The 13,902-nt window shown below is 44.6% G+C and overlaps 1 protein-coding gene across 2 annotated transcripts in view; it reads left to right on the top strand.

Moving 5' to 3' along the window:
• The window catches only part of LOC145350380 (DNA repair protein Ku80-like), a 248,251-nt gene that overhangs the window by 133,058 nt on the left and 101,291 nt on the right, over positions 1-13,902 (top strand). For both annotated transcript variants that reach the window (XM_080199652.1, XM_080199651.1), the window contains exons 11-12: positions 4,662-4,799; positions 5,107-5,197. In XM_080199652.1, coding sequence (XP_080055778.1) covers positions 4,662-4,799; positions 5,107-5,197 — 229 coding nt within the window. The remainder of the gene's footprint in view (positions 1-4,661; positions 4,800-5,106; positions 5,198-13,902) is intronic.

The raw sequence follows: 13,902 nt of genomic DNA, 5'->3' as shown, positions 1-13,902 counted from the left end.
AGCAACAAACTGGCCTCTCACTCAGAATTACCCCTTTCTTTAAATTACTGGAAGAACGAAGAACAGAACCTACCCTGCCTCTGCCTGATTACCCCGAAGCCCGTTGAGCCAAAGCCGTTCAGCCTTCACTCTGCTCCCTCTCACTCCATGCCTGCTCTCAACGCTGCCACTGTATAGAGTGGCCTGCTCTTTATAGTTCCCGTTCACCACTGGCTGGTGTCAGGCGCCTGCGCAGTTTTCCTAGTAAAAAAAACTTTTGCAAAGGAAAAAAGCCTGTGAAAAAACTTAACAGTTAAAGAAATAACCAATCACTAGCTGCCTTACCCTCAGCATGAATCTCTCCCTCTCAGTCTTGCTCTGGTTGCACAATGAGGTCGATTCCCCAGGTAAGTGACTTTTACATTAAAATAAAAAACTCAAACTCCCAGACTACGCTGTGGCCCACTTCTGCTTTCCCACTAAAACAAAACTTTTGCAAAGGAGAAAAGACAGAGGGGATGTTAGGGGAAAGTTTTTCACTCAGAGGGTGGTGAGTGAGTGGAATTGGCTGCCGTCGGTGGTGGTAGAGGCGAATTCGCTGAGGGCACAGCCTCAAGATTAAGGGGGGGGATGGTTTAGAACGGAGTTGAGGAGGAACTTCTTCACTCAAAGGTGGAACTGAGACACGACAGATCAGCCATGATCTTATTGAATGGCGGAACAGGCTCGCTTTTTTTTGTTTCGGTCTTCACGGAGGAGGACGTGAATAATTTGCCGGGCGTTAGCGATGGAAAGATGGTCGGAGTGGAGGGCCTGAATGACATTATTGTTACTAGAGAGGCAGTGCTCGAAAGACTGGAGGGACTGATTGTGGACAAGTCTCCAGGACCGGATGGAATGCATCCAAGGGTTCTGAAAGATATGGCGGAGGTGATAGTGGATTCCTTGGTGATTATTTTCCAAACCTCGCTGGATTCTGGGGAAGTGCCGGAAGATTGGAAAGCGGCTAATGTTACGCCGTTGTTTAAGAAGGGTGGCAGGCAAAAGGCAGGGAATTATAGGCCGGTTAGTTTAACGTCTGTTGTAGGTAAAATGTTAGAATCCGTGATCAAGGAGAAAACAGTGAGGCATCTTGAGGAGAATTGTTTGATAGAGCAGACGCAGCACGGTTTCGTTAAAGGGAAGTCGTGTCTGACGAACTTATTGGAGTTCTATGAGGATGTGTCTAGGGCGGTGGATAGAGGAGAGCCGGTAGATGTGGTCTTTCTTGATTTTCAGAAGGCATTTGATAAAGTGCCGCACAAGAGGTTATTACAGAAGGTCAGGGGGCATGGAGTTGGGGGTAGGGTGTTAGCGTGGATAGGGGATTGGCTGTCAAATAGGAGGCAGAGAGTGGGGGTCAATGGGTGCTATTCGGATTGGCGGTTGGTGACTAGTGGAGTGCCCCAGGGGTCGGTGCTGGGGCCTCAGCTTTTTACCATTTATATAGATGATCTGGAGGAGGGAACCGAGTGTATGGTGTCGAAATTTGCTGATGACACCAAGATTGATGGAACGGCAAATTGTGCGGAGGGTGTGGAGAGTCTGCAGAAGGATCTAGATAGGATGGGCGAATGGGCCAGGAACTGGCAAATGGAATTTAATGTTGGCAAGTGTGAGGTTGTCCACTTTGGTAGGAATAATGTTAGGAAGGACTATTACTTACAAGGCGAAAAACTGCAGCATGCGACGGTGCAGAGGGACCTCGGGGTCCTTGTGCATGAGTCGCAAAAACCCAGCCTACAGGTGCAGCAGGTGGCCAGGAAGGCTAATGGGATGCTGGCCTTCATAGCGAGGGGGATTGAATATAAAAGTAGAGAGGTCTTGCTGCAACTGTACAGGACGCTGGTGAGGCTGCAGCTGGAGTACTGTGTGCAGTTTTGGTCGCCGCACTTATGCAAGGATATTTTGGCCTTGGAGGGAGTGCAGAGCAGGTTTACTGGGCTGATACTGGAGTTGAGGGGGTTGAACTATGAGGAGAGGCTGAATAAACTAGGCTTGCACTCGTTAGAGTTTAGAAGAATGAGGGGAGATCTCATTGAGACATATAAGATGATGAATGGGATGGATAAGATAGAGGTGGAGAGGCTCTTTCCACTCAGAAAGGACAATAGGACTAGAGGGCACAGCCTCAAGATAAAGGGGGGGCGGTTTAGAATGGAGTTGAGGAGGAACTTCTTCACTCAAAGGGTGGTGAATCTCTGGAATTCTCTGCCCGTTGAAGTGGTGGAGGCTGCCTCGCTAAATATATTTAAGACGCGGGTTGATAGGTTTTTGATGGGCAAGAGGATTAAGGGTTATGGGGAGAGGGCGGGAATGTGGAACTGAGACACGACAGATCAGCCATGATCTTATTGAATGGCGGGACAGGCTCGAAGGGCTAGATGGCCTACTCCTGCTCCTATTTCTTATGTTCTTATGTCTTTTAAAAGACTTCTGGATGAGTATATGGGATCTAATGGGATTGGGAGTTACAGATAGTTCTATGGCTTGGTAGGTATAGATGTGATTGGCACAACTTGTGGGCCGAAGGGCCTGCTTGTGCTGTAGTGTTCTTTGTTCTATGTTCTAAAACTTTAACAGATAAATAAATAAATAACCAAACACTCGCTGCCTTACCCTCAGCACGAATCTTTCCCTCTCAATCTTGCTCTGGTCGCACAATTTGGTTCCCCCTTCCAAATCATTACTATATAATATTAAGAACAGTTGGGGTCCTAGCACAGATCCCAGTAGAGCCCCACTGGTCACTGACAGCCAATCAGAAAAAGTCCCATTTATGCCCACTCTTTACTTCCTGTCTGCTAATCAGCTTTCTGTCCGTCTCAAGACATTATCTGCAATCTCTTGCTTTAACTTTACATAGTCTGTTATGTGAGACATGGTCGAAAGCCTTCTGAAAGTCTAAATAAACCATTTCCACTGGTTCTCCTCGGTCAATTCTACTAGTTACATCCTCAAAAAATTCCAAAAAATTTATCAAACATAAAATCATAGAATCCTACAGTGCAGAAGGAGGCCTTTCAGGCCCATCGAGTCTGCACCGAAATCCCACCCAGGCCCAATTCCCATAACCCCATGCATTTACACTAGCTAGCTCCACCGACACTAAGGGGCGACTAGCATGGCGAATCCACCGATTCCCTTTTGTAAATCCATGCTGACCTTGTCTGATTATACTACTGCCTTCCAAATGCCAAATTATGAAATCCTTGTTATTAGACTCTAGCAACTTCCTCAGTACCGATGTTAGGCTCACTGGCCTATAGTTCCTTGTTCACTCTCTACCTCTCTTTTTGAGTAGCGAACTAACCTGACTGCCCTCCAATCTTCAAGGACTATTACAGAGTCCAAAGAATATTGGAAAATAATCACCAATGGATCCATTAATTCCAGGGCTACTTCCTTAAGTACTCTAGAATAAAGATTATCTGGGCCTGGAGATTTATCCACCTTTAATTCCCCTCAATTTCTCCCAAACTATTTCTCTACTAATGCTGATTTCCTTCAGCTCCTCACTAAAACATGTTTCTGTCAGCACTTCTGACACATTAGAAACATAGAAGATAGGGCCAGCTCCAGCATTCATTGCGATCAGGACTGATCATTCAACTCACTAGTCTGATCCTGCTTCTTCCCCACAACTTTTGATCCCATTTTCCCCAAATGCTATATCCAGCTACTTCTTGAATGCATTCAATGTTTTGGCATCAACTACTTCCTGTGGAAATGAATTCCACAGGTTCACCACTCTTTGGATGAAGAAATGTCTCCTCACCTCTGTGCTAAATGGTCTGCCCTGAATCCTCAGACTGTGACTTCTGGTTCTGGACTCCCCCATCAACAGGAATATCCTCCCTGCATCTATTCTGTCTAGTCCTATTAGAATTTTATAAGTCTCTATGAGATTCCCCCCTCATTTGTCTGAACTCCAGCGAAAACAATCCTAACCTAGTCAGTCTCTCCTCAGACATCAGTCCTGTCATCCCCGGAATCAGCCTGGTAAACCTACTATTTATGTCTTCCTTTGTGAAGACTGAAGCAAAGTACAAATTTAATTGGAATTTAATTCGGGTTCAATTCCTGTGCTGCAAGGTTATTCATGAAGACCCTTCTCAACCTTTCATCTTGCCTGAGGTGTAGTGGTCCTCAGGTTAAATCACCATCAGTCAGCTCTCCCCATTAAAAGGAAGTGCATCTGGGACTATGGTGACTTTACCTTTTTACCTTTACTGTGCTGTGGAGTAGCTGGACAGCTTTGAGCTGTACATTGGTTATTTCCCTTCCTCTCGGTGTGTTGGACAGTTCATGGTTGGGCAGTTCTTTATGGCTTCTGCAGTTTGAACATTGATGGTGCCTGGAGCGATGGAGAATATTGTAAGCTCTGCTTCAGTTGAAAAAATATTCACCAAATGGTTAAAGGAAAAGATTGCAATTACAGCAAAAGAAATGTGTGAAGAGTTAGCCTGTGGTATTAACTTGACCCATTTCAGCCTTTGGTTAGAGATAAGAACAATTACCTTACGTAACTAATTCCTAGGACTCCGCACTGCCTGAGGCCTTGAAATGTATACAGTTAATGTTATAATATTTCCCAATTTGTTGATAATTAACTACAATCCAGTTCTTGTCTGCCTTTCCAGCATGCTGCTACGGCCCTGTCTGCACTGATCCATGCATTGGAAGAGTTGGATATGGTGGCGATAGTTCGTTACGTTTATGACCGGAGATCAAACCCGCAAGTTGGAGTGGCTGTACCAGTGATTAAAGACAAATACGAGGTAACAAGCTGAACTTGAATTGCAGAAGTAAAGACAATGTTCCTGACTCTGGGGTAAATGGAAAGAGGGAAAGTGCTGAGTTAGGATGGAAATGGACACTTTTTAAAAAGATGAACAGACAAAAATGTAAATCACCAAAGCCATCAGTAACAGAAATGTTAAAAGAACTGTTTTGTTTTTGGGTCAGCACCTGAATCCAAGATTGCTGCAGATCTCCAGCTTTTGCGGATTTTTCTCTTTAACATTGCTGTAGTTTAAAATATTCTCTGTTGTACTAATTTTCACTAAGTTATTCTCTTTGCTTTAGTGTTTAATCTACATCCAGCTTCCATTCATGGAAGATCTCCGGCAGTTTACCTTCACCTCTCTGAAGAGCAATAAAAAAGGAAAAGCTTCAGGTGGGTTGGAATTGTGGGCAGAAGCCCGATAGCTTCAGTTTGGAGGCTATTCATGGATGTGGAAGTGGATACAGAACTAAGATCAAAAGAACAGTACAGCACCGGAACAGTCTGTGCCTACTCAGATGCCTCTCTAATATAATATTGTCTTCCCTGTATGTGGTCATAGAACAATACAGCACAGTACAGGCCCTTTGGCTCTTGATGTTGTGCCGAGCTTTGTCTGAAACCAAGATCAAGCTATCCCACTCCCTATCAGTCTGGTGCGCTCCATGTGCCTATCCAATAACCGCTTGAAAGTTCCTAAAGTGTTCAATTCCATTATCACAGAAGGCAGTCCATTCCACTCCCCAACCAATCTCTGAGCAAAGAGACATCGTCCTATATCTCTCACCATGAACCTTATAGTTATGCCCCCTAGTAACAGCTGCATCCACCCGAGGAAATAGCCTTTGAACATCCACTCTATCTATCCACCTCATCATCTTATAAACCTCTATTAAGTTGCCTCTCACCCTCCTCCGCTCCAAAGAGAAAAGACCTAGCTCCCGCAACCTTTCCTCATAAGACCTAGCCTCCAAACCAGACAGCATCCTGGTAAATCTTCTCTGCAGTCTCTTCAATGCTCCCACATCCTTCTTATAGTGAGGTGACCAGAACTGCTTACAATATTCCAAATGCGGTCTCACCAAGGTCCTGTACAGTTGCAGCATAACCCCATGGCTCTTAAGCTCAAAACCCCTGTTAATAAATGCTAACACGGCTCTATCCATTTGAGTGGCAACCTTCAGAGATCTGTGGATATGAACCCTAAGATCTGTCTGTTCCTCCACATTCCTCAGAACCCTGCCGTTGACCCTATAATCCGCATTCAAATTTGTCCTATCAAAATGAATCACATTGCACTTAACAGGGTTAAACTCCATTTGCCATTTTTCAGCCCAGCTCTGCATCCTATCAATGTCTCTTTGCAGCCTACAATCGCCCTCCACCTCATCCACTACTCCACCAATCTTAGTGTCATCAGCAAATTTACTGACCCACCCTTCAGCCCCCTCCTCCAAGTCATTGATAAAAATCACAAATAGCAGAGGACCCAGCACTGATCCTTGTGGTACACTGCTGGTAACTGGTCTCCAGTCTGAAAGTTTTCCATCCACCACCATCCTCTGTCTTCTATCAGATACAGTAAAAAGTCTGACAACACCAGGTTTTAGTCCAACCAATTTATTTGATAGTAAACGCACAAGCTTTCGGGTTAGTCCCTTCGTCAGGTGAATGGAGAGTTCTGGCCTCAGACAGAGCATATAAAGCACAGACAGTTTACAGATTACTGATTAGAATGCGAATCTTTACACCTAACCTGCTGTTCAAGTCCTGAAGTGGCCGACAATGTGAGTGGAAGGAGCACTGATCACAGGTTAGAGAGATGTGTATTGTCTCCAGACAGTACAGTGAGTGAGGTTTTGCAAACCCAGGCAAGTGTTGGGGGTTACAGATAGTGCGACAAGAATCCAAGATCCTAGTTGAGACCGTCCTCATGTGTGTGGAACTTGGCTATCAGTCTCTGCTCAGCGACTCTGTGCTGTCGTGTGTCGTGAAGGCCGCCTTGGAGAATGCTTACCCGAAGGTCAGAGGCTGAATGCCCGTGACCACTGAAGTGTTCGCCAACAGGAAGGGAACAGTCTTGCCTGGCGATTGTCGAGCGATGTTCATTCATCCGTTGTCGTAGCGTCTGCATGGTCTCCCCAGTGTAACATGTCCCGAAGCATGGTACATTGGGGAGACCATGCAGACGCTACGACAACGGATGAATGAACATCGCTCGACAATCACCAGGCAAGACTGTTCCCTTCCTGTTGGCGAACACTTCAGTGGTCACGGGCATTCAGCCTCTGACCTTCGGGTAAGCATTCTCCAAGGCGGCCTTCACGACACACGACAGCACAGAGTCGCTGAGCAGAGACTGATAGCCAAGTTCCACACACATGAGGACGGTCTCAACTAGGATCTTGGATTCTTGTCGCACTATCTGTAACCCCCAACACTTGCCTGGGTTTGCAAAACCTCACTCACTGTACTGTCTGGAGACAATACACATCTCTCTAACCTGTGATCAGTGCTCCTTCCACTCACATTGTCGGCCACTTCAGGACTTGAACATCAGGTTAGGTGTAAAGATTCGCATTCTAATCAGTAATCTGTAAACTGTGCTTTATATAAGAACATAAGAAATAGGAGCAGGAGTAGGCCAACTAGCCCTTCGAGCCTGCCCCGCCATTCAATAAGATCATGGCTGATCTGTCGTGGCTCAGTTCTACATTCCCGCCCTCTCCCCATAACCCTTAATCCCCTCTCTCATCAAAAACCCATCAACCCGCGTCTTAAAAATATTTAGCGAGGCAGCCTCCACCACTTCAACGGGCAGAGAATTCCAGAGATTCACCACCCTTTGAGTGAAGAAGTTCCTCCTCAACTCTGTTCTAAACCGCCCCCCCTTTATCTTGAGGCTATGCCCCCTAGTCCTACTATCCTTTCTGAGCGGGAAGAGTCTCTCCACCTCTATCCTATCCATCCCATTCATCATCTTATACGTCTCAATGAGATCTCCCCTCATTCTTCTAAACTCTAACGAGTACAAGCCTAATCTATTCAACCTCTCCTCATAGCTCAACCCCCTCAACTCCAGCATCAGCCTAGTAAACTTCCTCTGCACTCCCTCCAAGGCTAAAATATCCTTGCGTAAGTACGGCTCCCAAAACTGCACACAGTACTCCAGCTGCGGCCTCACCAATGCCCTATACAGCCGCAGCAAGACCTCCCTACTTTTATATTCAGTCCCCCTCGCTATGAAGGCCAGCATCCCATTCGCCTTCCTGACCACCTGCAAGCTGGGTTTTTGCGACTCATGCACAAGGACCCCGAGGTCCTTCTGCACCGTCGCCTGCTGCAGTTTTTCTCCACGTAAGTAATAATTATAGGCCTGTTAGTTTAACGTCTGTTGTAGGTAAAATGTTAGAATCCGTCATCAAGGAGGAAATAGCGAGGCATCTTGAGGGGAACTGCTTGATAGAGCAGACGCAGCACGGTTTCCTTCAAGGGAAGTCGTGTCTGACAAATTTGCTGGAGTTCTATGAGGATGTGTCTAGGGCGGTGGATAGAGGAGAGCCGGTGGATGTGGTCTTTCTGGATTTTCAGAAGGCGTTTGACAAGGTACCTCACTAGAGGTTATTACAGAAGGTCAGGGGGCATGGAGTTGGGGGTAGGGTGTTAGCGTGGATAGAGGACTGGTTGTCAAATAGGAGGCAGAGAGTGGGGGTCAGTGGGTGCTATTCGGATTGGCAGATGGTGACTAGTGGAGTGCCCCAGGGGTCGGTGCTGGGGCCTCAGCTATTTACCACTTATATAGATGATCTGGATGAGGGAACCGAGTGTAGGGTGTCGAAATTTGCTGATGACACCAAAATTGGTGGAAAGGCAAATTGTGCGGAGGGTGGGGAGAGTCTACAGAAGGATCTAGATAGGATGGGCAAATGGGCCAGGAAATGGCAAATGGAATTTAATGTTGGCAAGTGCGAGGTGGTCCACTTTGGTAGGAATAATGGTAGGAAGGATTATTACTTATATGCTCTGTCTGAGGCCAGAACTCTCCATTCACCTGACGAAGGGACTAACCCGAAAGCTTGTACGTTTACTATCAAATAAATCGGTTGGACTAAAACCTGGTGTTGTCAGACTTTTTACTGTGTTTGCCCCAGTCCAACGCCGGCACATCCACATCATGACTTCTATCAGATAGCCAGTTACTTATTGAATCGACCAAGTTTCTCTCTATCCCACACCTCCTTACTTTCTTCATGAGCCGACCATGGGAAACCTTATCAAACGCCTTACTAAAATCCATGTATATGATATCAACTGCTCTACTTTCATCCACACACTTAGTTACCTTCTCAAAGAATTCAATCAAGTTTGTGAGGCAAGACTTAGCTTCACAAATCCGTGTTGACTAATCCGGATTAAGCTGGATCTTTCCAAATGGTCATAAATCCTGTCCCTCAGGTCCATGTCCCTCTTTTCCGTGCCTATTCGTGTTTCTATCCCGGTGCCTCTTAAAGGTTGTGATAGAATCTGCTTCTTCCATCTTCTCCGGCAGCACGTTTCAGGCATTCACCACCCTCTGCGCATACAACTTGCCCGTCTTTTAAACTTGCCCCTCTTTTAAACTTCCCCCCCTCACTCTCAACCTATGCCTCTGAATAAATGACACTTCGACCCTTGGAAAAAGACTCTGACTATGCACTCTATCCAAGCCTGTCATAACCTTGTAAACGTCTATCAGATTCACCCCTCATGTTTCGATGCTCCAATAAAACCTTCCTCCATAATCTATATCCTCCAAACCGGGCAACACCTTCGTAAATCTCTTTTAAGCACCCTTTCCCATGCATCAACATCCTTCTGGTAATGTGACGACCAGAATTGTACACAATACTCCAAATGCAGCCTAACCAAAGCCTCATACAACTGCAATATGATTTTCCAAATCTTAAACTCAACACTCTGACCGATGAAGGCCAGATGCCATACGCTTTCTTCACCACCTTGTCCATCTGAGTTGCCACCTTCAGGGAACTGTGGATCGCACACCTAGATCCCTCTGTATGCTAATATTTCTAAGGGCTCTACCATTTACTGTATGCTTTCCTTCTGCAGTAGACCTTCCAAGTCACATCACCTCACATTTGTCCGGGTTAAATTCCATCTGATGTCTTTTGGCCGAGGTCTCCAGCCGATTTATACCCTGCTCTATCCTCTAACAATCCTCCTCACTAACCACTACTCCTCCAATTTTCGTATCATCTACAAATTTACTAATCAGACTACCTACGTTTTCCTCCAAATCATTTATATATATTACAGACAACAGAGGCCCCAGCACTCATTCTTGTGGAACATGGTTTGCCGCAGACATCTGGCTAGAAAAGTATCCTTACATTGTGACTCTCTGCTTTCTATGCCCAAGCCAGTTTTTATCCATCTGACCAGCTCACCTCAGATCCCATATGACTTCATCTTCTGTGTCAGCCTGCCGTGGGGAACCTTATTGAAGGCTTTACTAAACATAGAACATATAACATTACAGCGCAGTACAAGCCCTTTGGCCCTCGATGTTGCGCCGACCAGTGGAACCAATCTAATGAGCCTCTAACCTAAACTATTCCAATGTTATCCATTTGCCTATCCACAGACCATTTGAACGCCCTTAAAGTTGGCAAGTCCACAACTGCTGCAGGCAGGGCATTCCATGCCCTTACTATCCTCTGAGTAAAGAACCTACCTCTGACATCCGTCCTATAATTACCACCCTTTAATTTAAAGCTATGTCCCCTCGTGTTAGCCATCACCATCCAAGGTAAAAGGCTCTCACTGTCCACCCTATCCAATCCTTTGATCATCTTGTATGCCTCAATCAGGTCACCTTTTAACCTTCTTCTCTCCAATGAAAATAACCTCAAGTCCCTCAGCCTTTCCTCATAAGACCTTCCCACCATACCAGTAAAGTCCATGTATACAATATGCACTGCCCTGTCCTTGTCACTTCCTCAAAAAACTCAATCAAGTTTGTGAGACACAACCTCCCCTTCACAAAACCATGCTGCGTATTGCTAATAAACCTATTCTCTTCCAGATGTGAATCCGTCCTGTCTTTAAGAATCTTCTCCAATAATTTCCCCACCACTGATGTAAGGCTCATAAGCCTGTAATTCCCAGATTATCTCTTCTGCCCTTCTTAAACAGAAGAAGAATGTTAGCTATTCTCCAATCCTCTGATACCTTGTCTGTGAGTAAAGAGGATTCAAAGATTTTGGCCAAGGTCTCAGCAATTTCTTCCCTCGCCTCTTTCAGTATTCTGGGATAGACCCTCTCTGACCCTGGGAATTTTTCAAAACCTCCAATACCTCCTCCGCTTCTATCTCAACATGTCCTAGACTGTCAACATCCTCCTTTCTACGCACCATCCACCACATCCTTCTCCTTTGTGAATACTGACGCACATTACTCATTAAGGACCTCACCCACCCCGTCTGACTCCACACACAAATTCCTTCCACTGTCCTTGAGTGGACCTACCCTTTCCTTAGCTACTCTCTTCTTCCTTATATATGCATAAAAAGCCTTCAGATTCTCCTTAATCCTGCCTGCTAAGGACATTTCATGGTCCCTTTTTGCCCTCTTAAGTCCCTGTTTAAGCTCTTTCCTGCTATCTTTGTATTCCTCAAGAATCTTATCCGTTTTCAATTTCCTGAAATTTGTGTATCCCTCCTCCTTTTTTCACTAAACTCACAATTTCTTTTGTCATCCGGTGTTCCCGAATCTTGCCATCTTTATCCTTTATTTGTAACAGACACATACTTGTCCTCAATTGTTAACAACTGACTTTTAAAAGACTTCCACATATCAGATGTGGATAAAACTCACAAAGCATATAAATGATGTCAAACTGCAAGCAGTCAAGAACAAACTTCAAGTACAGATGGGCCTGGATAGACAGGGGCAATAAGCTGACATGGGAAGTGTAATTTAGTGGGAACTATTGTAAAGTTGAGTGATATTGGATGAATTGATAAAATTTTAATTAATTTAAGAGTGTGTCCTGATAATTTTGTGCAACAATATGTCATGCAAGCAGATTTTAGGGAGTGAGGTAGAAAATTGAAAACTAGGACTTCCAAGATGGTAATCTATCTATTGGGAAAAATGGGTTTGAATTCATGGGACATTGGCACCAACGCTGGGGAACAATGGGATGTCATGTTGGACCAGAGTCCTGGCAAATTGTATAACTAGGATTGTAGGTAGGGTCTTAAGCTAAGTAGAAGGTGGAGGATTCACTTGCATGGAAAATTAGAAAATCAAAATTAAAAGAAGAGGTAGGAGGACAGATTAGCAATGAGGTGGATTGTTACCGGAAAATAAAGGAAGGGACAAAACATGAGAATGTACTTATGCAACAAGGAATTGTACAAGAGTAGATAAATTTGATAATAGAACAAACTTAAGGCTTTGTGCCTTAACAGCACAAATAGAGATAAAAGTGTATGATTTGGTGGTGATTACTGAAACATGATTACGAGGCCAGGTCTGGAAATTGACTATCCAAGAGTACTCAGTATTTCAGAAGTATAGGAAGGAGAAGGTGGTGTAGCTTTACTAGTGAAAGAAGAGACCAGTGCTGTAGTGAGAAATGACACAAGCACGGGAGATCAAAATGTGGAATCAGTCTGGGTAGAAGTCAGAAATAGTAAAGAACAGAAATCCTTGGTAGGAGTAACCTATAGCTCCCCAAGCAGTAGTTCCACATTGTGGTACATTATAAACCAGGTAATACAGGGGGCTTGTAAGAAAGCAATACTCATGGGTCATTTTAATATGTACATTGACTGGATTAATCAAATTGTCAAGGTAGCCTCGATGCAGAGTGCATTTAATGTATTAGAGATTGTTTCTTGGAGCAGTATGTTGTGGAACCAAGCAGAGGCTATTCTGGATTTGGTGTTGTGTAATGGGCAGGGATCAATTAATGACCTCATAGTTAAGGATCCTATAAGGGAAGATTGATCATTGTTTGACAGAATTCAAAATTCAGCTTGAGGGTGAGAAACTGAAGTCCCACACTTGCATGCTGGAGTTAAAATAAGGTAATTATATAGGCAAGAGGTCAGACTTGGCCCTAGTAAATTGGGCAGGAAGCCTAAACAGTGGGATAGTTGATGAGCAGTGGTAGTTGTTTAATGAAATATTTAATTTCTCCCAGTGAAAATATATGACAGAGGACAAAAGTCCCCAGGGCCTGATGGCCACCATTCCAACCTCTTAAAGGAAGTGGCAGCAGAGATAGTGGACCCACTGGTTATATTATTCCAAAATTCCCTGAACGCAGGAAAAGTTCCAGTGGATTTGAAAAATGTTAATGCAGTCCCCTTATGCAAAAAGGGAGGGAAGCAGGAAGTAGGAAACTATTGAGCAGTTAGTTTAATATCTGTTGTTCGAAAATTGTGAAAACCATTATTGAGGAAGTATTAAGAGGACATTTGGAAAGTCAAAAGGCAATCCATCAGAGTCAGCATGGTTTTATGAATGGTAAATCTTGTTCTGACTAATTTACTAGAGTTCTTCAAAGATGTAATAAGCCAAATGGATAATGGAGATCCTGTGGATGTAGTATATCTGGACTTCAGGAAGGCATTTGATAAGGTGCAGCACAGAAGGTTAATACATGTGGTTAAAGAAGAACAAAAAAAATTACAGCACAGGAACAGGCCCTCCAGCCATCCAAGCCTGCACTGACCATGCTGCTCAACTGAACTAAAACCCTGTAATCTTCCGGGGACCATATTCCTCTATTCCCATCCTATTTATGTGTTTGTCATGGCGCTCTGGCCAATGAAAGCAAGCATGCCGTATGCCTACTTGACTACCTTCTCCACCTGCATCACCACTTTCAGTGACCTATGCACCTGTACACCCAGATCCCTCTGCCTATCAGTACTCTTCAGGGCTCTGCCATTTGCTGTATATTTCCCATTAGTCCTTCTAAAATGTATTACTTCACATTTATCCAGATTAAACTCATCTGCCATCTCTCCACCCAAATCTCCAACCGATCTGTATGCTGCTGTATCCTCTGATGGTCCTCATCG

The sequence above is a fragment of the Carcharhinus amblyrhynchos genome, chromosome 11, assembly GCF_965287045.1.
Source record: "Carcharhinus amblyrhynchos chromosome 11, sCarAmb.v2.hapA, whole genome shotgun sequence".
NCBI lineage: Eukaryota > Metazoa > Chordata > Chondrichthyes > Carcharhiniformes > Carcharhinidae > Carcharhinus > Carcharhinus amblyrhynchos.
Note: the sequence above shows the minus strand (reverse complement) of the source record. Positions and strands in the feature narration are given on the sequence as shown.